The 23,203-nt window shown below is 33.2% G+C and overlaps 2 protein-coding genes and 1 long non-coding RNA gene across 3 annotated transcripts; all 3 read right to left on the reverse strand.

Moving 5' to 3' along the window:
• Window positions 1-653: 653 nt before the first annotated feature.
• Window positions 654-3,235, reverse strand: LOC110922555. The gene is made up of 2 exons (XR_002583248.2): window positions 3,170-3,235; window positions 654-1,129 (listed from the first exon to the last, which is right to left on the reverse strand). It is a non-coding gene; the product is annotated as an uncharacterized LOC110922555 (long non-coding RNA).
• Window positions 3,236-12,437: 9,202 nt separating this feature from the next.
• Window positions 12,438-14,429, reverse strand: LOC110923833 (transcription factor MYB41). The gene is made up of 3 exons (XM_022167890.2): window positions 14,116-14,429; window positions 13,671-13,800; window positions 12,438-13,128 (listed from the first exon to the last, which is right to left on the reverse strand). Exons 1-3 carry the CDS (start codon window positions 14,240-14,242, stop codon window positions 12,438-12,440), a joined length of 948 nt encoding a protein of 315 aa, XP_022023582.1. The 5' UTR covers window positions 14,243-14,429.
• A 6,618-nt stretch (window positions 14,430-21,047) lies between these two features.
• LOC118489141 (protein THYLAKOID FORMATION1, chloroplastic-like) lies at window positions 21,048-22,932 on the reverse strand. Its single transcript, XM_035986780.1, has 5 exons — window positions 22,590-22,932; window positions 22,231-22,501; window positions 21,937-22,153; window positions 21,407-21,522; window positions 21,048-21,307 (listed from the first exon to the last, which is right to left on the reverse strand). The coding sequence occupies exons 1-5, from the start codon at window positions 22,786-22,788 to the stop codon at window positions 21,214-21,216; spliced, it is 897 nt and encodes a 298-aa protein (XP_035842673.1). The 5' UTR covers window positions 22,789-22,932; the 3' UTR covers window positions 21,048-21,213.
• Between the last annotated feature and the right edge of the window lie 271 nt (window positions 22,933-23,203).

Genomic DNA, 23,203 nt, shown 5'->3' on the forward strand with positions numbered 1-23,203 from the left:
AATTAACATAGAAATTTGTTGCAAACTAATGCCGTAAAAGATAGCTCACTAATTAATATTATAATAATAATAATAATAATAATATAATAATATAATAATAATAATAATAATAATAATAATAATAATAATAATAATAATAATAATAACAATAATAATATATCTTTCGACCCAATGATGACAATTCATTATGCGTTTATAAACAGACGATATCATTTTGCTCCATATACATGTAAGTAAGTTTTATATGACATATAAAAATATATTTTCTTTAACTAATTAGTCATGCTTTATGTATAAGAAGTTATACTAAATATATATTTTAAAAAATTATATAGCTTTCAAAATAAATTTAACAAACTATATTTATGTTTTTATATAAACATAATAAGAAACTATTAATAAATTTGTCAAATAAAGTATCATAAGTTGAGTATATATAATACTAGGTTAGAGCCCGCGTATACACGAGGTTTAACAAATGAAAATCCCATGAAGCTTTACTTTATAATCAACAGACTAATGTGCAAATTCAACAATAAACATGTAATTTTTAAAATTACAGAGGAAGATCCCATTTTTAGAGAAAAAAACGTAGAGAGGCATAACTTTAAGAAAATAAGATGCATAAGGATGCCATTATTAAAGGATAGGTGTATAAAAACATTATAAAACTAAATCAAAAACTATGAAGTGGGAATATTTACATGAGAACCACTCCATGTGAGTGTACACCAGCCGCTTTCGCAATCAAAGAAAAACTGAGTTTACAAATGGCAATGAAAGAGTAACATGACTATGACTTACATTTTTTAGTTTTGTGCAAATGGCAATCATCATTTCTATTTCTTTTACTCTTCAGCTAGCCACAGCCACAGCCAAAGCCAAGGAAACTCTTTGTATCTGTAGTTTAATATAGTTGCGACATCATGAATGAGATTCGAAATTTCACTTTGATTACTCTGAGTTCCTTCCAACTTCTTAAGCCTTTGTGTTATTTATATTTGCCTTTGACTAATTTCGAGGACAAAACCTTGGAGCTTTAACGGAAGATCATTCACCATATGCGAGGGGGCGTTTTTAAGCACAAAAAGAAACTTCTAAACACAAAGAAGGCAGGCTTGCACGTCATCTGTCTGATGTGTGTAAAATGCAACATATAAATCACATCAATTAAGGCATAAAACTAACCCTTTTTAAGTACTAATGTTGGAAAAAGAGTGTTTTTGTCTTTCTTTTGTATTTTCAGGATGAAATGAGCTCAAAATCACAAAAGAAGCAAAAAGACAACTAATTCTAGCATAAATACAAGAAAAGGAATAAAAGTAGACCGCCCGGACCCTCAACGGCACCTCCCAAGGCAAAGAAGAGAAAACAGAAGACTGAACACGCCCCGTGTTCAGCGAACACGGGGCCGTGCCCAAGAAGCAGCAGAAAAGACAAACCAGTAGAAGCTTCCATTGCCCACCACGGGGCCGTGTCCAGCGGGCACGGGGGCGTGGTGAAAGTACAGCAGGCGCATTAATTGTAATTGCGAATTACAATTAATGAAGAGAGAGAATGTCAGACGGGCACGGGGGCGTGTCCAGCGGACACGGGGCCGTGCCCAGCCTTCTGTTCAGCCTATAAATAGGGGTGCTTGGTTTCATTCCATCTCATCCCTTGGCACACCACCTCTCTCACACTTCATCCACCACCCACCACCACCATAACACCATCATCCACCACCATCATCCATTGTCCATCATAGAGTGTGTGAGTCGTCTCGGGATCCAAGATTGATCGTAAGAGTTCTTAACAATCAAGGCCATGTTTGCCTAAGTCTCTTACATCACTTGGTGAAGACAAGTGTTTAGTATAATACTTTTTATTTTTAATCTTTTGCACTTTTTATTTGGTTTTGTATTAATGACTTTAATAACTAGTTACTTATGTTGAAGGTGATCTTTCCTTATCGTTTGTCCGTGGTGTCTTGGCATTATTTTACTGTCTATATAAAATAAAAGATTTTCACCATTCATATCTCCACGGTCTATATGGAGGTATGTTGGCTACCTGGTCGGGGGTTAAGGGAACGGTTTGGTAAGGGTCTTGCCCTTGTTCAGCGTTTAGAGGTCCTGCTTGGGACCTGGGTCAAATTTAGTAGGATCTCCTTCAATGCCCATAGGTATTGGATGGCGGGGATCCAAACTCTTTGACCCCCTCATAAGTTAACTACTATTAATACTATAACCCGGCTATTTAGGACTGTATCCCTGCTGACTCAGACTACTTAGCCGAGAGTAACGTCACCGCCGAAAGCGGGGCCTACCACAATTTGCATTAATAACTTAATTCATTATCTTTCACTAATCCGACCCTTTAGGATTGTATCCTTGCTGACTCAAACTACTGGGTTGAGGGTAACGTCGCCTTCAAAAGAGGGGCCTACTACAATAACTAAGATAATCTCTTAAACAAGTGCAAAAGTGCGAAAATAATCAAAGGTTATACTAACACACGTGTCGGATCCAAGTGATTCATCTTGTCTATTTGTTTTTATTTTATTTTATTTTTCAGCGTTTAGTTAGTTTTCATTTTTCTTAGTTTAAAACATTTTTCTCACTTTTTGATTTGATTAGACGTTGAGGATAAACCGGTATTAAAAGCTCTTGTGTCCTTGGACGACCTCGGTATCTTACCAACACTATACTACGTCCACGATGGGTGCACTTGCCCATATGTGTGTTTAGTGTTAGTAAATATCGTGTTTTATAAATTTAAAACTTGGCTAAAAGTGTAAAAAGGGGCTTAAATATACATCTAAAATATATTACACTACACACGCATCACTGTCATTATGCGAATAGAGCCTTAACCTTTCTATCTCAAACTATAAATAAGTTATATCTAAGACGGAAAGCATGATTGTAATATTAATGGGGACAAAATATCTCCTCAAACTTTATGTGACTTATGCCGATAATCCAGGGTAAAAAAATGCTCAAATATTAGTCAAACAGGCCCTCAAAAATAGAGGGTATTTACATACCAATATTATGTACTATTTATTTGTTAGCAACAACCGGGTCGCCCTTGATCTTACCGATGATTAACACGGAAAGAAACTCGGTGATTTATGTGGAAATACACACCCCAAGACTATAGAATCATTCAAGTGTAGTTATAATACCTCACCCCTTGACATGACTAACATCCTGCCAAATCCGAGGCTGCTTATGTTTATCCCTGCAAACCTATAAAACAAAAAAAAAACATATATATCATAAATCTTCGCACCAAATAACAAACACAACTTATGTTGATTAATAAATATATTTTATATAATAATATTTATTTAGAACGTTTAATATATTAACTAAATCATTAAAAGGGAATGACCATTGTAAGAATGTAGCACTTGCCTTTTCAACTCAGACCTCCTTTGGTGAATGTAACGACCGACCTATTTTTGTTCCAGGACCTGTTGCAATGGGTCATGTTTCTTCGGCTACCATGGAACATGGTATGAAGTAGGGGCAAGTCAAAATGGGTTCGATGTATAAAACCGATATTTGATATTGGTCGAATCTGGTTGGTGACTCTCGGCTAGCTTTTAACGGTCAACAGTTAAACCGACATTAAACTGAAATACGTCGGCATCTACTTATTTTTATTAATCAACATATTCAATTCTAAAGTATAATCCATTAACCAACCGTCATGTACAACCCGGTTCAATGGGTTGAACCATTTTTAAGCCCAATCTTGTATGATTTAATAACTGGTTCTTAAAAATTGCTTATTTTTGACTTGCTAAATCATAAAATTTGAGCAAATTTCTCTAAGTTAAAAAATACACTTTTAATAAAAACTTATTTCTTTAAGAATCGCATAAATTGTCTTTCATTCAATAATAATATTTTCTAATAAAATGGAAATGTGTAATTTGAGAGAATGAAAATTTCAAAAAGAGATTTAAATATATAACAGAAACGGGTTATATTAAGACTAATAATGTTCGATTCTGTTTCTAAGGACCATGTTTAGAGGTGCACATTATAACCGGTTTGTTAATCGAAACTGAAACCGGTTAATAACCATTAGAGTAGTAACAGCTTAATGGTGTTTAGTAGTGGAATGGGTTATTAACCAATTTTTCAACCGGTTTTAACCGATTTACTGATTAACCGAATAAACAAAAAAAGGGAAAACTGGTTGACTAACCGAAAAAACCGGTTATTAACCGAACCGGTTAAAGAACCAAACACGCCTTAGAATTCTTGAAATATCATATCTTTGTTTTATAACTTTGTTTTCCTTGCTAATTAAAAGATTGTGCCTTTTTTTTTTGCCCTAGGCGTTTTGCCTTCTTTAAAGTAAATCCATCAGGGCCCCTAATGAGGTATCACTTGGATATAAATCCTCATCTGTTTTTTTATCTTTCTTGAAAGCAAATGAGATGTTGTAACTGTAATTGTGTTACTCAATAAGCAACCACAATTATAACATGATTATTGCAGCTCGCATCAATACGCAATTGTGCGGCTGATCTGAATGAAAAAGATATATGTTTTAGCATATTGTGAAGACTGTGGTGTTAAATTTTGACTATGAATATCGATCCCATATTTGAAACAATGAAATACTGAATAGATGTCTTACAAAATTAAAGGCTTACATAAGCAATTGCAAAAAAAAAAAAATGTCTTTTCCTTGAAGAAAACCAAGAGGTTCAAGATCAAAACCTTGATTGCATACCTTTGTTTCGATTCAATCAATCGGAGAAGGATAATACATTAGATTTGAGAGGAGATCTACGAATAAAAAGGAAAAGTTAGTCTAAATTCAAACAAAATAAAGTAAATCATACCTTGTAGAAGAATATCAGAATCGAATTCAAAGATGGATGGGAGGCGATTAGGGATGGGGAAGAGAGATGAACGTGAGGGATCTTGGAAACCCTAGGGTTAGAACTGAGGGTCAGGGAAAAAATTAGGAAAGAGGGATATAAAGGATCCATATAGCTTACCGGGTTACCCAAAATAAGATCACACGTTAACAAAAGGCGGAGAAGGAGAATTGCGCCAAAACTAAAACATCAACACCCTCATCAATTGCCACGTGTACATATTTAATTTACTTTATTATATGTATAGATTATAAAAAACTTTTAATATATTATTGAAAATAAAGATGAAGCGACGTACATAATTAATAAAGAGCTATTAATAAATTTGCCAAAAATTGTGGATTTTCTTCAACAAGTATTTTACATGCTCAATTATTAAATATACATGGTTCAAGAAGATAAACTATTTTTCCCTTATACTAGATGTAACATGCAACTTAATTATACTGAATTATCTTATTTTTGTTGTGAAACAACGACCTACTAGCAATGTATAGAGAAGAATGAGAGAATGAAAGATGGATTTCTTATTGATGTAAAATATGGATCACATATGCCTCTATTTATAGGCTTACAAGATGTGAGTTAAGTACATGAAGAGATGGGAGTTAAGTACATGGAGAGTCATAATATAATGATAAACACAAATGGATAGTCACACAATTAATTCATAACACTCCCCTTTGACTATCCATTTGAGAAACATATCCACATGATGATATACCATTCTTTAATACGCTTGGTGATGCTGCCTCGTTAAAAACCTTGCTAGAAAAACCCAGTGGGACAAAACCTCAGCTAAGGGAAAAAGAGTGCAGCGCGTGTCTCCCCCTAATACTCCTGGATCAGGTATGTTGCCTCATTAAAAACCTTACTAGGAAAACCCCATGGGACAAAACTTAGTCAAGGGAAAAAGAGTGCAACTTGAATAAGTCTCCCCCTCATTTTGACATGTATCCTTTAAGTGATGTGTGTCCATCTTACTTGAAAGTCGAATAAAGATTTTGTAGCAAATGATTTGTCGTTTGATCCCTTATATGCAATCCTTTATGTGGAACAATGTTGTATAATCTTCTAACGAGACTTTAGGTGCCTCCTTCCAAAAATTATCATATGTCCACGACTGTGTTTCGTTACATTCCTGCATCTACAAGACTAACCAAACTTGTTTTGATGGGTTAGTAAAATATAATCAAATATGGTTTATACCTGAAATATTTCTTTGAACTCATTCCAATGTCTCTTCGCCTGACAAAGGTTATATCATGACAATAAGCTCAAGTGAAAGATATTATAACCATACATAGCTAGCAAAACATATTAATGCACTTATGCATTTAACGATGGTACTTCTAGAATGAGAATCTCTACTTTGGTAGGAGATGATAATAGGCATTTCTTATAACAAATGACTTAACAACCTTTAACATACTTTAAGGTTCAACTATGTCCATACTAAAATATCCAAACATCATCTTCTGGATGTACTTGAGGGATTAGTAAAATATAATTACATATATACTCGAACTGCAGTTCAAGTAATAATTAGAACGTGCCAAGGTCATTCAATAAATTCTCTCTCTAAAAGCTCGACAATTTCTCTCAATGATGCCTAGACATCATTACTGTAAATTGTGATTATAGTAAACTTTTAAAAGTAGAATGTTCATAGAATATGGCTAATTTAATCAAACTTATATTACTCTTTATGCGAATATCTCGAGTTGTACAACACTCGTTTAGACTATTTAGTCCATACATATTTTGTCAACTTCATATAATACGTTCTTGAGGTTTTGACATCATTAATGCTTCTAGCATTATCGATCCATGAGGGAATTCTTTCCATCTTATCCAAATATGCATGTGCTTTCATTCTTTAGAAGTTTTACTACATAAATTTGCCCATTTAACATATAGATATCTATATCATATGCAAAAATGTCATGAACCCTTGCTTTTATCTCCAAATTCTATATTGTACCATGCGTGTACACTATTTATTGAGATATCACAATCACTGGGTACAAGTTTCTATGGACGTTTCTTGGTGCACAAGTATTACATCATTAAGATGTTTCAATTAACCTTTTAAGCACCCAATGGCTTTAGAAACTCATTAGGAGTTTCAATTATATCCAACATATAAAAAATCATAACCTATTCAAAATCCGAATATATATACAATAATCACATTGTTCTCGAGAACTTACTTTACATGACCTACATAATTTAATCCTTTAGGACTTTCTTGTAAACTCTCAGTATCAAATGATACATACATTCATAAGACGAATATCAATTCTCTCTTTATATTACCTGACTAATAAAATATTGAAAAGTCAATGCATCCACCACTGGAGAATACGTCTCCTCATAATCAGTCATAGGTCTTTGCGAAAATTATTGTGTCACCAATTTTTCCTTATATCACTGAATTTGGTTTTCAGATAATTTGCATAAAAGACCCGTTTATATCCAACATATTTTACAACTTTAGTTGTATGTATTGTTGGTCCAGATACTTTCCATATCATTAGAGAATTCAGCTTTGCCTTATTTGCGTCTTTCCATTTTGGCCAATCATTTCTTAATATTCATTTATAGGTAGATCTTAAATCTTGATCCTTATCATTTAATCATTTTAAGCACAACATTATATACAAAAGTATAACGACGTCGATTTTTATTTCGATTCCATACATATCTTAGACATGATACAACTTATCGAGATCTCTTTATTTTCAGGTACCTGAGGTTCTTCTTGAGCCATCATGTCTATTATCTCTTCAGGAGATCTTATTACTATAACCTCGACTTGACCATCTTAATTACTTGCTCCAATTTTCGAGGAATTTTATTATTGGAATCAACTAGTTTACCACGCTTTATGCGTGCAATAGACTCATTACAAAAATATGTGGTTGTCCTCTTGGGACACAAATAAAACTGGAGCATAAGCAGTTGATTATGTGACTTACTTAGTCACTCTATTTAGGTCAGTGAACTTGTCTGGTAATTTGTTCTTTAATATTGGTAAATGAATTATACTTTAAACTTTTAGTTCATAATTTATAGTCTGAGGATCAAGATGACATGATAATTCATTTCATTTTTCACTTTTCAACTGCTTGTTATCTCCCCCTAATGTTAGGAACATTCATTCATTAAAGTGAAAACCAATGAGCCATAAACGAATTTCTTACTAATGGCTTTACATATTTAATCATAAAATATTATTTATACCCAACATATTCTCAAACTTTTTAGATATCCCATCTTTGTGGGGTGTGGTTGATGAGTTTCAATATATGTCGCACAACCAAAATCTTTGATGAGACATCGTTGGTTCCTGACCAAAAACCAACCGTATGGGGAGAACTATAACTTATTGGCTTGATGTGAATTGATGTTACTATATATAAAATTACATGTACCTAAATGAACTTTTGCTTCTCTCATGATCATTGGGTTTGTAACCAATAGTAGACGTTTACTGATCATCTCAATAATAATACTTATTCCAATGATCGTTAATAACTTGGGAATCAAATTCACTATTATCAAATAAATATACTAATATGGATTAATATGCTTGCTATCACATTAGCTAAGCCACAATCACACAAGCTTCAGGTTGTGGATTTGATAACCATTTAGACGATGCATCGATTTAAAACATTAAATGGTATCATGTTGGGATATGCATATCCTTTAATCGCTTCCAGGATATTTAGGTATACACACCCTCGTTTATTTTGCAAATATATAATTTCCCTTGAGAGCAAACATTACATGCTAATTATTATCTTGAAGAATCTTCTAGTTCTTCATTATGATTCACATCATCATTGACTCGGTGTGGTCTAACCGGTCATGCCAACTAATTAAATAATTATGATCCATAAACTTCTGGTTATGATCATATGTGTATTACTTGCTCGTATGTAATACAAAACGTTTGATACGAGAGAATATATTACAACTTCAAAGTTCAAACCATCACGTTATGCAATCGCTCCTTAGTTTGCCACTTTTGTGGTCCATTATCATTATTAAAATGACCATCATTAATATTCTTATAGTCATTCTCATCATTACAAGTTTCTCAATTAGGTCCATCATTACATATACAATGATTAATATATAATCACATTCACTTTTGGGAATGGAGTAGAACCAAAACAAGTTTCATAGTTTTTCATTATTTACTCGGTCACATGAGTATAAAATCATTTCATTTTTTCATGACTCTTATAATGATATTGCTACTTTAGGAGCATATGTCTCAAGTGTGATAAATGAAAAGAATATAATCAATTTTTCCTTGTAAATAATGTTCTCTTTGCTTACCATCAATTGAGAAGTAGATGAGTCATATAAGATTTATCAATCTTATATCTTACGACCTTTATAACAATCATTGTATAGTCATCTCATTATTAACATGGTTGATCTCATTACATGAGCATCATAACAATTTTCTCATTTACCATGATTACGAACTTTACACCAATTATTATATCATCACATTCTATTCAAGGAATAGATTATACCTTTCATGGTCGCATCATTACAATTTCCTCACTATGTACATAATCACGACCATTATACTAATTAGTATATCATCACATTCACTTCAAGGAATGGAATAGAGTCACACAACTTTCATGATGACTGTTTCAAACCTTATATATCAAGAGCGCATTTGAGGTTTGACAAGTGGAAATTGTTTTGTTCAACCTTCTTATATATCTCATTAGATGATGTAAATCAAGAAGTAGTTATATGACCGAGACAACAAAATTTGTCGATCGAAAATCTTACAAGCTTCCATAAATTTATAATAAACTTTATGGAGTCTCACACTTTGTGATTAAGCATGCTCATAAGATTTCATAAAAATGATAACAAACCACAATTTTAATGCAATTGCTCTATTCAATATTTCTATATGCATAAGCGATAACATATTAAATATACTGTATAAAGTCAAATTATACAATATATGATTGATAAGATGTATTCTTATCAAATAAAATACATATAATTAATTTGACTTACTGTCATGATTGAATATTAAAATATATAACATGCGTTCATCAGTTTTATGAAGTATGCATTTATTTATGAAATATGAATATTATGTAGTAACTCGTCGTGATATAACCAATCACAAATATCCATATACATGGTTTTGTCACTCTAACTTGAAAAATAAACAAATATCTTCATGAATTTATTTTAGGTCATACTTAATATACGCTCATTTATTACTTGTATATAAGCATGTTTTCTATAATAGTTATAATTCAGATAATAGAACATAATATTCTGTCTTTTCAAGTTTTCCAAATTATACAAAGCGTCTTTCATCTCAATTTCCATGCATAAATTATAAGTTATTTTATAACGGAAAATGTTCGAAGTTTTTCAGCAGAAACCCAATGAAAAGGTTTTGGTTATTTTAATCAACTTATCCAAGAATTTTTCTATTACTTAAGATCCAAACAATGAAATACACAATAATGCAGCAGGATCTATTCAAAATTAAAAAAAAAAACATTTATCAAAATAACAACTCCATGATGGCCTATTATGGAGCTACGATGATTTTGAATATAATAGAAAAAAAATCTAACACATAGTGTAAAGAGTTTGTATAAGACAAGACAAGAATAAATTTTTTTACATTTACGAGGATGTTAAACTTTCAATGATTGTAAATTGCAACGTATGCTGTTATTGATAGTATAAACAATAATAAAAATTATGCTTATTATTAGTAAAATTATGAATGAAGTTTCATGACATATATTAAATGTAATACTTAAGAGATAATGAATCAAAACTTTAAAGGTAATAACAAAATAATTAATTATTAAATAAAAAAAATTCATACGATTTATTGATGGATCATATGAAAAGTCTATTTACTATTTCCTAATAGAGTGAGCATTACATCACTTCAGTTAACTTTGTGGAGTCTACACAACCGGTTATAACAAACATGCCCTACAAAAGCTACTATTCATTTTTTTTTATTTTAAATGAAGTTATTTCATTTTTTTTACAAATCAGTCACTTCAGTCTATCCTCCATTCAGTTCGGTTTTATATCATATCAATTGGAACAATTTTTTTTTAAATGGAACAGAGATTATATAAACAAAAATAGAAATTAGATGGTTACTAGATAGAGATAAGATCTACCTCATTTAGTTCACAGAAGGGATCGAGAATAGGCATTTAGTAGCCGCCATACACACCAAGTATCCACATATGAATCACATCAACGGATGTCAAATCCAAATCAACAAATAGTTTACCTACGAATGATTATCGACAATTTTTTACTATTTGACCTAGCACTTTCGTGCTGATAACGTGTTGTGAAACAACGACCTACTAGCAATGTATAGAGAAGAATGAGAGAATGAAAGATGGATTTCTTATTGATGTAAAATATGGATCACATATGCCTCTATTTATAGGCTTACAAGATGGGAGTTAAGTACATGAAGAGATGGGAGTTAAATACATGGAGAGTCATAATATAATGATAAACACAAATGGATAGTCACACCATTAATTCATAACAATTTTCACATTTTGAAATTGTATTGAGGTTTGATTTTAATTATAGAAAAGATCATATTTATCAAATACATTTTTAATAGTAAATAAGTTTGCATAAATTGTTTGCTATGTTTATATATGTTTTCAAAGGAAAAGTGCGGCCCAACTAAGGAATGCGAGAGTTATTGTGTGCGCAAATGCATTGTTGGGGTTTGTATGTTAGAAACTATATATTGATGTTTAAAAGTTGGCGTGATATCATGTGACATTGGTATGCATTAAATTCGGTACGTAAAATTGTCAATCATCTTAGCCTTGTGGTAATAAGATAATGATATAAATAAGATCGATGATCAGACAAGCAAGTGCGGGTTCAAGATATTATTAGTGAAATTAAATCTATCGGTTTTTTTGGATTGAAAATAGATGTAAAACGAGGTCGATTTCATGGACCGACTGAAGTAACTTTGTAAATATGTAGGTTGTGTTTCCTTGTCCCCCCGTTTCGTGGGTTGGTTTAGTGAAGTTTACTTTAAAAAAACAAGAAGAAGATAATGATAGTCACAAGAATCATTGTTTTTTCTATAGTAAATAATTAAGGTGAGATTATTAAGTAAAAACTGTGTGTAGATAGAAAAACATTCTAATTTCATTATGTATTGTAAAGTTACAACAATGAACAAAATGAGTATATAGCAAGATGCGTGGCTAAATTAACTAAAGGAAAAACTATATGTATGTAAAAATAATTTTCTGAAAAGAAAACACCAAATTTATACAACTACATGATTCCTTCAACAAGTTTGTTTAATTTACAACACTTCACAATTAACTAAAGGAAAAACTATATGTATGTAAAAATAATTTTCTGAAAAGAAAACACCAAATTTATACAACTACATGATTCCTTCAACAAGTTTTAATTTACAACACTTCACGTAACTAGCTATATGGAATCATTAAACTCAATACTATATGGAATCATTAAACTCAATACTCTTTTGAATGTCTAAGTAAAACATGTCGTGCTCAGCGGTGATATCATTGATGAACCTTGATGACGACATTAATGGTGTAGTGCTTGACATGGATGATGATAAGACCGACTCATAGTTGAACTGTTGGCAACTGGAGTTTTCAGACGTTTGAGCAGTAGATTGATTGCTATAACTTGGAATGGTAAAACAATCATCCGTTAAGCATGCACGCATAAAAATATCTTCACTGGTATCATAGTTCATGTTTACCGAGTTCTCTGGAATGTTTTGAGCATCATTTGCATGCATGAGATCATGTCTTGGGTTCAAAAGGGTGCTTGGAAGATTAGAAGGGACACAAGTGAAATTCGAGTTTTGATACGGATTCATAGTGTTTAAGTAGTTATTGAGAAACAACTCTCGGTTCTCATTTTTTGATAATGATGCCAAGATAGTTACAAGCTTTAGAACTTGAGGATTTACTAGAGTTTGGAGGTTAGGGAAGTTTGAGGGATTGAATCGAGCCGAATTCAGTATGGACGAAAGCTCCAAGAAGTTGACTTGAGGAGTATGTGTCACTGGATCAATTCCATTTTGGAGTAGCCTTTTCCGGATGTGGGTATTCCAGTAGTTCTTAATTTCGTTGTCAGTTCTTCCAGGTAAACGAGCGGCAATTGCTGACCACCTGTATTCAATCAAATTGGAAAAAGAGAAAAAGTAAATATAAATTATATGTAGACCTTGATTAAGTTTTGTAAAACAAGCATGGAATATATGAGAATGTCATATTTCATTCACTACTAGAAAAGTGTCAGATTTCTACCAAAATTTGTGTAGCAAATACGTAGAAAATGACCATTTCCAATGAAATTCTAGCAAAAGTTATTTCGTCGGTAAAACTAGTGGATAAATATTATCCGACCGATATTTTTGAAAAAAAAGGGTCAGAATTATTTTTTTGGTTTTGTATCTTTTCGTCGAAAAGAGGTCAAAATTTCTGACAGTTTTTTCGTTAAAAACTTACCCTAGTATTGAAAAAATATAACGGTTAAATAACGTTTTTTTTAAGGAATGCCAAAGTATTAACGAACATATATTCTAATCAATCATCTTTTAAAATAACCATTGACCGAAACTGACAGATTTTTTTTCATAAATATAGTTTTTATTAATTTAACTGATAACATTGAAGCAAATATCTTTGGGTGTGAAGTTAAATAAAGTTACTTATTCCCCATAACGCTATGAAGTTGAATGATAGTCTCTTCTTCTTCAAATGAAAATCTTCCTCTCTTTATACCAGGCCTCAAGTAGTTTGTCCACCGAAGCCGACAACTCTTTCCGCATCTTTGAAGCCCTATTACATATAAACTTATAATCAAAGTTTTGCCACATATAACAAAATTCAAATAGAATGTTGAAATAAATTAAAGAACTAGTAGCTTCTAGGGATGTAAATGCTGAGCCAGGGTGGGCTTGTGCTCAACTCGTTTAAAAACCAAGCTGAGCCAAGCTCACTCGTTTATATTAACGAGCTAAAATGTTGTAAGGCCCAGGCTCGGCTCGTCAAAACTTGAGCCAGCTCGTGCCTCGTCAAACTAACTTTGAGTGAGCTGCAAGCGTCCACTCTTTTTCAGTAAAACCTAAAAAGTTACACAGTTTAGAGGCTTACCGGCTTTCTTGGGAAGGGTACGCCAGTGGCCAGGTCCATGTGTTTGAACGTACTGGATGAGTTTGAGATCTTCTTCCTCACTCCAGATCCCTTTCTTGAGCCCGTTTTCCATCGCTATTTTTCTCATTTCTTATAGACTTTTTCCTAATGATTTTCTCGGTGATCCTAACGAATATGATTGAATGTAAAGCCCAGAGATAGACAGTTTAACTTTAAAAAGATTATGACTAATTAAGGTGGTTAGTTGCAAGAAAAATTGGAAGTGGTAGGTCCAAGAGGGAGATAACTATATCCATGTATATATTGTTTTCGGGAAATTGTATGCATATATTATATTTGTGTTCTGTTAGGTTTGGATAAATATGAATATGACACACGTTAATTAACCAATGGGGTTGACTTTAACTTGTTTGACTTTGAAAAGTTGAAAAAGGACGGTAAAGGTTGTAAAATAGTCTACCCGCAATGTTTACGTAGTTTCTTCATCTTTTTACACAAACACTCCGTGATCTTATGACCACGTCGTTGAATGTTGTTTTCCATCACCTGAAGTGGAAGGATCTCATTAGCTTCGTCGGTCTATTGTTTCCTTTTCACTTCATATGTAATTACATATCAATGATGCAACTCCAACGTATACCTCTGATACGGCAACTCAATAACTCTTTTATCATAAATGAACTCATATAAACTAGAATTGATTTTCCACGTTACAAGGTCATTTAAGCGTAATGATTTTTTTTTTGTGAAATTGTTTGTTAAAAAAAATAATGAGTGATTACATTTCCAACCATTTTAATACTTCCAAAGTTGTTTGAGAAATCAGTTGTAGTCGGATCTCATGGTGTATTAACGCGGTTGAACCTAGGGGTGTTCAAAACCAGATATCCGAATTTCGGATATCCGAAATTTTTGGATATCTGATTTCACTATCTGATTCTGTATCCGAATTTTCGGGTATCAGAAATTCGGATGTCCGAAATTTCGTATATCCGATTGGATAGTGAATCGGTTATCTGAATATCCATTAGTTATTCAATTTTTAATTTTTAATTGTTATTATTTTATTATTTTTTAATATTCCGAACCAGATATTTCGGATAGTTTTGGATATTCAAATATAAATTTTCGGATATTTTTTAGATAGTTTCGGATATTTTGGATATTTTTCGGAGATTTCGGATATTTTCATATGTTCAGATATCCGATACAAAACAAAAATTAAATTTTTGGATATTTTGGATATCCGAAATATCTGAAAATTTTCAAAATTACTATTCGAATCCAAATCCGAAAATATATAAGTATAGGAATTAATAACAAATAATTTAATACTTATATTTATAAAATTACTGAAATGTCATTTTAGTTAACGAATACTTTAGATAGAGTTAGAGGCGGGGAGCAAAATAAGAAAAATATAGTAAACTATTAGAGAAAAATGGTTGTTTTTAAATAATTGGGGTAAAACCGTTAAAACTCCGGGATCAAAACGAAAGTTTACTCTTATATTAATTTATTTTGTTGACTTTTAGGAGAGAGGAGTAAAAACAAGAATCATAATTATTTTTAAATTTTTAACACTAGAAAAACAAGAATGGTTTATTTTTACATTTTGTATTCTCACGGTAGTTTGTATGACGGTTGTAAAAATCTCGACTAGTCTTTGATTAGTCGTCGATTAATCACTAATCAGAGTTTCGCTGACCAATGAAGTAATGGCTGATTAATCATTAGCTGGTCAATGATGGTCCTATTCTGGCCAAATTTTGTCCGGATCTTGACCAAATTTCAACCAAAACTTATAAGTTATTGTCAGTTACTTAAAAAAATGGGTCAACTAGGGGTTAAAACTTATCTACTTTAAAAAACTACGTATAAAAATGTGTGTATGTATATATAACTAAAAATTACATATAAAAATCTTAATCAGATTAATTTCGATTAATCCCTATTAATCCCGATTAATCGCTAGTCGGTTTCCTACCGACCAACTACCGCCTAACGATTCTTATAACACTGACCTCTTATCGTGTTTGTGTATATAAACAGGACACCAAGACTGTTTATAGATAAGCTATGTTGGATACAATATTACAATAAATATATTTTAATCATATGTTTCAATTTAAAAAGTAGCTAGTTAGTTAACTAACTTATTACCAAACATAAATACAAATGGATCAAGTAATCTAGATGTTGGATATTCTTGGGGTACAAGGTTAACAGATGAATAGGCGATTAATGAGTAACATAAGTCAAAAGGCGTTGAAGTTCACATACATCATTTTGTGAGTACTATCGTCATGTCCTTTGAAGATCTCTTTGAAACCAAGGCCCATGCAGATCTTGCGTGCCTTATACGTTTATATTTTCAAATGTCTTGTAACTTGTTTTCTAGAAGACATTTGGCTATATATATTTGTTGTAATAAAATATAAGTTGGTTTAGTCGCCTTGGCATCGGGATCCACATACCTTTAGTTCTTGCTAGAACTTTAACAATATTTCGGGCATCTTAGCTTTGTGGCACCAAGTGATTGTTTCTATTAAAGTTGTGTGTGTTTAAATCTTATAAAGTGGACACTAGATAGATTTAGAGGATGTGTGTTTACCATTAAAAAAACAATATTTCCTCTTTTACCGTTAAAACTTAAAACCGATAAATGCATCGACATATATGAATATAAGTGAAGGTTCAATTAAAAACCACTAGTTAGAGTGAAAACCCGAAAACTAACTAAAAAACCTAAAAAAAATACCAATTTTTTTTATAAATTTTCGCTACTTTTTATATATAAAAAAAACTTGTACTACGCATGTGCATTATATGTGTACTACAATTTTTTTTTTGAAAAAGCTTTTTTTATATATAAAAAATTGCGATTTTAATAAAAAAAAATTGATATGGTTTTTAGGCTTTTTTAGTTAGTTTTCGAGTTTTTACTCTAATTAGTGGTTTTCAATTGAACCCTCCCCTAAAAGTTTCAGCCTTCTTTTACGCTAGTGTGTTTGGGGAAGTGGAGACATTCAAGAAATAAAAATTAAGTACAACATTTGCGCGGTGTATATTAATTAGGTGAAGCGAATACCTAACAAATGGTATACTGAAGTGAAATCTTTTTAATACGGCAGTGGTGTCCCATTTGTTTATTATTGATGACTGATGCGAATCCAAATATGATACCCCTCCTTTAGATTATAAAGATATAATCAACACGTACCATCATACTTTAATTACTTGTATAGACAATTAGACTAATCTTAAACAGTGTCCCCTGTTTGGTGTTACATAGACAACTCAATCACAATATGTAAAATGTATTAGGTTTTTAATTAAACAGAGAAAATTAATTTGTTAATTAATATACTAAAATATAAAGATTACTACTTTAGAATAATCCAAACTAGGAAGGAGATAAACAATATGATATTGTATTTGCCTTTTTCATTTCACAAAATATAAGATGACTTACCACTGTTAAATAGTGCTAATTATGTTACTTTTAAGTTGCTCACTGCTTATGCAGTGGCGGACCTATCCACAGTCGTGGGTGGGCGGCCGCACCCTTTGAAAAAAAAAAAATAGTAGCCAAAAAATCCGACACCCCTTGAAAATATGATTAAACGCCTCCTCATCTACACCCTAGCAGATAATTTCTAAGTCCGCCACTCACTATATTTTTCTTTAACATGTCAACATGGCATCCATATGGACCATTTTTAGTTTAATCAATTCAAAAATATTGATTATACAGAAAGGAAATGAAGTCCACTCATGGCCCAAAATCATGGTGTGTCATGGGTGGCACATTAAAGCCGAATCAAGGTTGAGGCCCATAACTTATGCCTCCTGATCCAAAATAGCTTACGGTTGGAGACATTTACGGAGGGTAAAGGAGTTCAACAGCAGCATTATACAACAACGTTGAGGAAGGTAACTCATTCGTTATGTTTCATGAGCATTCATCTATCCCTCTTCGATCTTTGATCCAAAATGTTAAATAGGTATTTGACAAGTTAAAGAAACTATACTTGACAAGTTAAAGGAAGGACATATTCCTTATCAAGATTTTTGATCGTCGCATATAGCAGTTGCAGTCGCAAAGGATGCCATTGCCAGTTTAGCTTCATTTTTACCCACTTAACTTCCATTGCTCATTTTCGGCAATATCTAAACGTAAAATCGTAGAAGGGTTTAGTGGAAACGATGAGGTTTGGGGGTGTAAGGTCAGGCACTATTAGTATTTACAACGTTTAGTAATACAATAGGATCTCACTTTTTACGCAGTTGTTGTATGCTTAATAAAGTTATAATAGCTAATAAAAAATTATTAATTCCCAACCAACTGTGTTCCCCGTTTCGTATTAGCAAATAGGAGCATGCAAGTTTCAAAAGGGTTATACAAATGATGTGGGAAGTAGGTTCTTTTATCATTACCAATTACAACATTTGCTATTATAAGGAGATAGTATGTATGCAATGAAATCCTATAAAAAAGTACCATACATATTAACTAAACATGATCAAACAAAACTAAACCCAAGATCTAATCAAACACATAAAACATGTGACTGTATAAAAAAACTTCCATTGACCCGTTCTATCTTATTACTGACCCATTTATTGACCCGTGTTGCAATCATTTCCGACCCATATCCAATTATCCGAATTTGACCCGTATCTATCAAGATTCGGGTCAGGGATGTCATTCCTCCTCCCATTGGAGACGGTCTATTTTATCCATTGTATATGACAATTAAGCTAATGATATTTAACACCATTGAATATGGTCTAAGATCCTAATTCAACATGTAAAGCCCCACGAGTAAATCTAAAATTTAAGTTAGGAATTTATGGCACAAAATGTTTCACTTCAACCTGAAGTTTAGCTTAAATTCTTTAAATATTTTTTTCATCATTATCGTGCAGTGCGTTTATATTTTAAGAAAGATAAAATGGATCAAGTAAGTGTTGACTAGAGAGATTTGAATGAGAATTTTTTGTATTATATTGAAGTTGCAATTACAAAGAAGCAAATAACAACTATATATATTTTTCAATGGACTTAGAAAAGGAAATAACTTAATGTCGATGATGGCTGTCATTCTTGGAGAGAAAGAAATGAGATTTTCTAAATATAGGAGATGATGTGATGACAACCAATATTGATGATCCCACAAATCTTTCTCAATCAATAATTTTTTCCATTTGTTTAACACTCCCCCTCAAGTTGAATTGTGGTATTGCCAAAATTCAACTTGAATTGGTTTTGGTTTTGGATTTTGTTTTGAAAAAAGGTTTTGTTTTGATTTGAGAATTTGGGTTTTGAGTTTTGGGTTTTTTTTTTCTTTTTTTTTTTTTGGGTTTTTGGTTCCCCTCAAGCTGAAAAACAACTTGGCCATTTGGGTTTTGGCATTTGGACTTTTTTTTTTTTTTTTTAAAGTTGGTTTTGGTAAAAAAAGGTTTCGTTTTTTTTAAAGATTTTTTTTTCCTTTTAGGGCACTTCATCTCTTAGGGCTTAGTGCCAAGCCCAAAAATTTTCTTCGAAAGCTTCATCACCACCACTCTTCTCGGTGCTGTCGTTGCTAGTAGAACTATTTTTGCCTATGACAATGGCAACCTTACCCTCTTGATTAGGGTTCTTGGTTTTGTGATTGTCACTCCACCAGTCAGGAAATCCCACGATTTTAAAGCACTGTTCTTTGGTATGTCCCCTCATATCACAGTGGGTGCACTTGAGGAGCGATTTACCTTTTTTTATTGGTGCTCCGTTCTTCTTTTCTATCCTGCAATATCCTTTGGTTGCGAGGCCTAACCCGTCAGATTCGGTGGCTGACAACCCAGCTCCGATGCCTTGTGTATCACTATGAGCCGCTCCTAAAATAGTTTGGTGGGCGGTTTCTTTCCGAACAGCAGCATAGGCCGTCTCTACAGATGGTAAAGGCTCCCACCGGAGTATTTCGCGCTTTATAGGATCATATTTTTGGTCGAGAGCACTTAGGAATTGAAAAAGTTTGTGTTCAGACCTTATTTTTGCGTAAGCCTTGATGTCATCCGGGCACTTCATGGGGTTAGGATCGATCCTTTCGATTTCTCCCCATATCCCTTGTAAGGAAATCCAGAAACTTTCCAGGGAAGCATCATTTTGTTTAATCTCATTGGCCCTGACATGGAGATTAAAGGCTTGCAATTTATCTTTTCCGCTGCTGTAAGTAACCACCAAGGCATCCCACAACGTTTTAGCGGTGGGGTACTCGGTTAGGTTGCCTGCGAGAACGGGTTCGATATTTTGAATGAGCCACGAAAAAAAAATTAAATCTTCTTGTTCCCACTTCTCATAATCTTCACTTGTTTGATCTGGAGGATTCGAGGTCAGGTGTGATAACAAGGATTTGGATCTTCCGCCTATGGCGACTCGGATCATCCGGGTCCATAGCGCGTAGTTTTGATTATTGAGTTTGAGGTTGATTTGGAGATTATCGGATAGTTTTGGGTTTTGAGGCTGCTGATTAAAGGTGTTCTTTAACAGATTCGCGAGTTGTAATGACAAATCGGAACCCGAGTTGTTGTCTCCGGCCATCGTAGCTCGGATTGGGTTTATTGATCTGAGGAGGTTGGTGAAAATCAAACGGTATATGATGAGCACGCCTGCTCTGATACCATGTTGACTAGAGAGATTTGAATGAGAATTTTTTGTATTATATTGAAGTTGCAATTACAAAGAAGCAAATAACAACTATATATATTTTTCAATGGACTTAGAAAAGGAAATAACTTAATGTCGATGATGGCTGTCATTCTTGGAGAGAAAGAAATGAGATTTTCTAAATATAGGAGATGATGTGATGACAACCAATATTGATGATCCCACAAATCTTTCTCAATCAATAATTTTTTCCATTTGTTTAACAGTAAGATCACCATAGAAGTACTGGTAAGCACTTGATCAACCATATCTATATACGCAACGAAATTGGATCTGTGTAACGAGTGCTTATCGTCTTGTTCACAACAAATTTATCAAGAAACATTGTAAACGAAAGAAAATATAATGCCTCAATTTACACTGAACAAAGGTTTAAATTACTTTATTAGCTACATTCTGGTGTATAAGTTTTCAGCTAAGCAGCTTTTAACTGCTTCATTAGCCTTTCGAGGCTCGGTTCTTTCTTCTCGCTTCTTCTTCTCCCTGAAAACAAGAGGTATAATATATATATAGCTCAATAAATACATGATTCATCCTCATTGATCGACAAAGTGTTCAGAATCACAAGAGAAAATTGAATACCTCTCAACATATTCTTTTAATAGTTCTTTTGCTTGAACAAGCTTTGAGAGCAGATTACGATAAACATCAAGGTCCCTATCGACGCTTTTCTTGTTGATGTTCAGTGCTGCACAAAGCTGCAATCCCAAAAACAAGTTAACAACATGGTGTTCTTTGCATCAAAAAGAAGCTGTATATATGTTTAATAAGGACAACCATAAAGATTCAACTGTCACAAGTACTACTTTAGTTCTACACACACTATGAACCAGTGGCAGACCCAGAAATTATTTGCTGAGGGTGCGGATGAGGTGTTCAACCATATTTTCAAGGGGTGCGATCGGGTTTTTTTGCCTAAAATATACACTAATTTTTTTTTCAAGGGGTGCGGCCGCCCACCCTGGCCAAAGGGTAGGTCCGCCCCTGCTATGAACTCATATCGCTTGTCACATATGCGTAATGGGACTCATTGTCGTAAGCATTGACGCATACTATAGAATCCATTTTGAACAAAAAAAGGGACAGATGATTATTGATAAAAGGTGTATTACCTTCTCCAAAATAGTGGGATCTGTCGCATTCGACAACTCTAAAAGGCGAAACAAACCGACAGCAAAGAATCGGCTGTAACTAAAACTCCCATTACCCCCTGCTCTCTCTGCAATATCCTTCAACATGTCCTCAACTTCTCCTGTTTTCGACGAAAAATCAATCAACGAACTAGCGTTTTGCGCACGCGCCCATGTTTCCAGTTTCTGTGCATCATCCCTGCACCATGGCAATTTAAAATTAAAATATTAAGAACAAAAAAAAGATAAAATCTTGGTGAAAATTTAGTAATGGACCTGTATTGTTGTGGATCTTCATTTAGTGCCTTAACATATGCTTGAAAGATAGCCTCACGATCATCCTCACTTGGGTATCCATCCATAAGCTGATCATAAACAGTAACAAACCCCAAAGCGAATACCGCGTCGTACCGATAAGTCTTCTTGTACTTCATCAGATGTTGCTGGACAATAAGCTCTTGCAGCACCGTGTTGTAGATACTCGGTATCGGGCGTTTGTAAGCATTTAGAAACTTCAACTTTGTCTCTGAAACTGGTGGTGGTATATCTGAAAAGAAACAAAATCCTAATGTTAACAAAACACATTGTTATAAGATCAAAAAATTAGATAAATCATGGTAACCATGAACACTTGCCTGATGATTCAGTAGACATGCAATGGACAACTAATCGGTTTGAAGCCCGGAAGCTTATTGGATTAAACGAGAAGCTTGTACGGACGCGAATGGAGTAGGAATCGGAGAGTATAGAGCGAGATGAAGACGGGATACATATTTTTCTTTCGGTTGGTGATTGAGTGACTCCACAGAATGAGAGTGAAGCAACAGTAGCCATGATTGTTTCGGATAAAATGCGGGACTGGAATTGGAATCGGAATTGGAATTGGAATTGGAATGGATTTAGTTCAAGAAGTGAAGAGGGAAGCCATTGAAAGCAATGAAAATGAGGGGATGGGGATGTGAGGCTTATAGTTATTGGTTATCTGTTGTAGGATGAGTTATCAGTTATCTGACTTGTTAGCCAGTAGAAAGGGTACACGTAGGATGGGTTTGATGCTGACTTGACATGTTTAGAAAGTTTGACTTTTTGACTTGATGAAAAAGCCAAGAAATCAACTTCGGATTGTTTCATTTTATCTTTTGAGTGTGAGTTATAAATTGGATCCAAATGTTTGGTCTCACATTAGTGTTTGTATATAGTAGACAACCAAAAGTTCAAGTTTATAATATAATCCATTCAAACCGAAATT

This window comes from Helianthus annuus, chromosome 17 (genome assembly GCF_002127325.2).
Source record: "Helianthus annuus cultivar XRQ/B chromosome 17, HanXRQr2.0-SUNRISE, whole genome shotgun sequence".
NCBI classification, from domain to species: domain Eukaryota; kingdom Viridiplantae; phylum Streptophyta; class Magnoliopsida; order Asterales; family Asteraceae; genus Helianthus; species Helianthus annuus.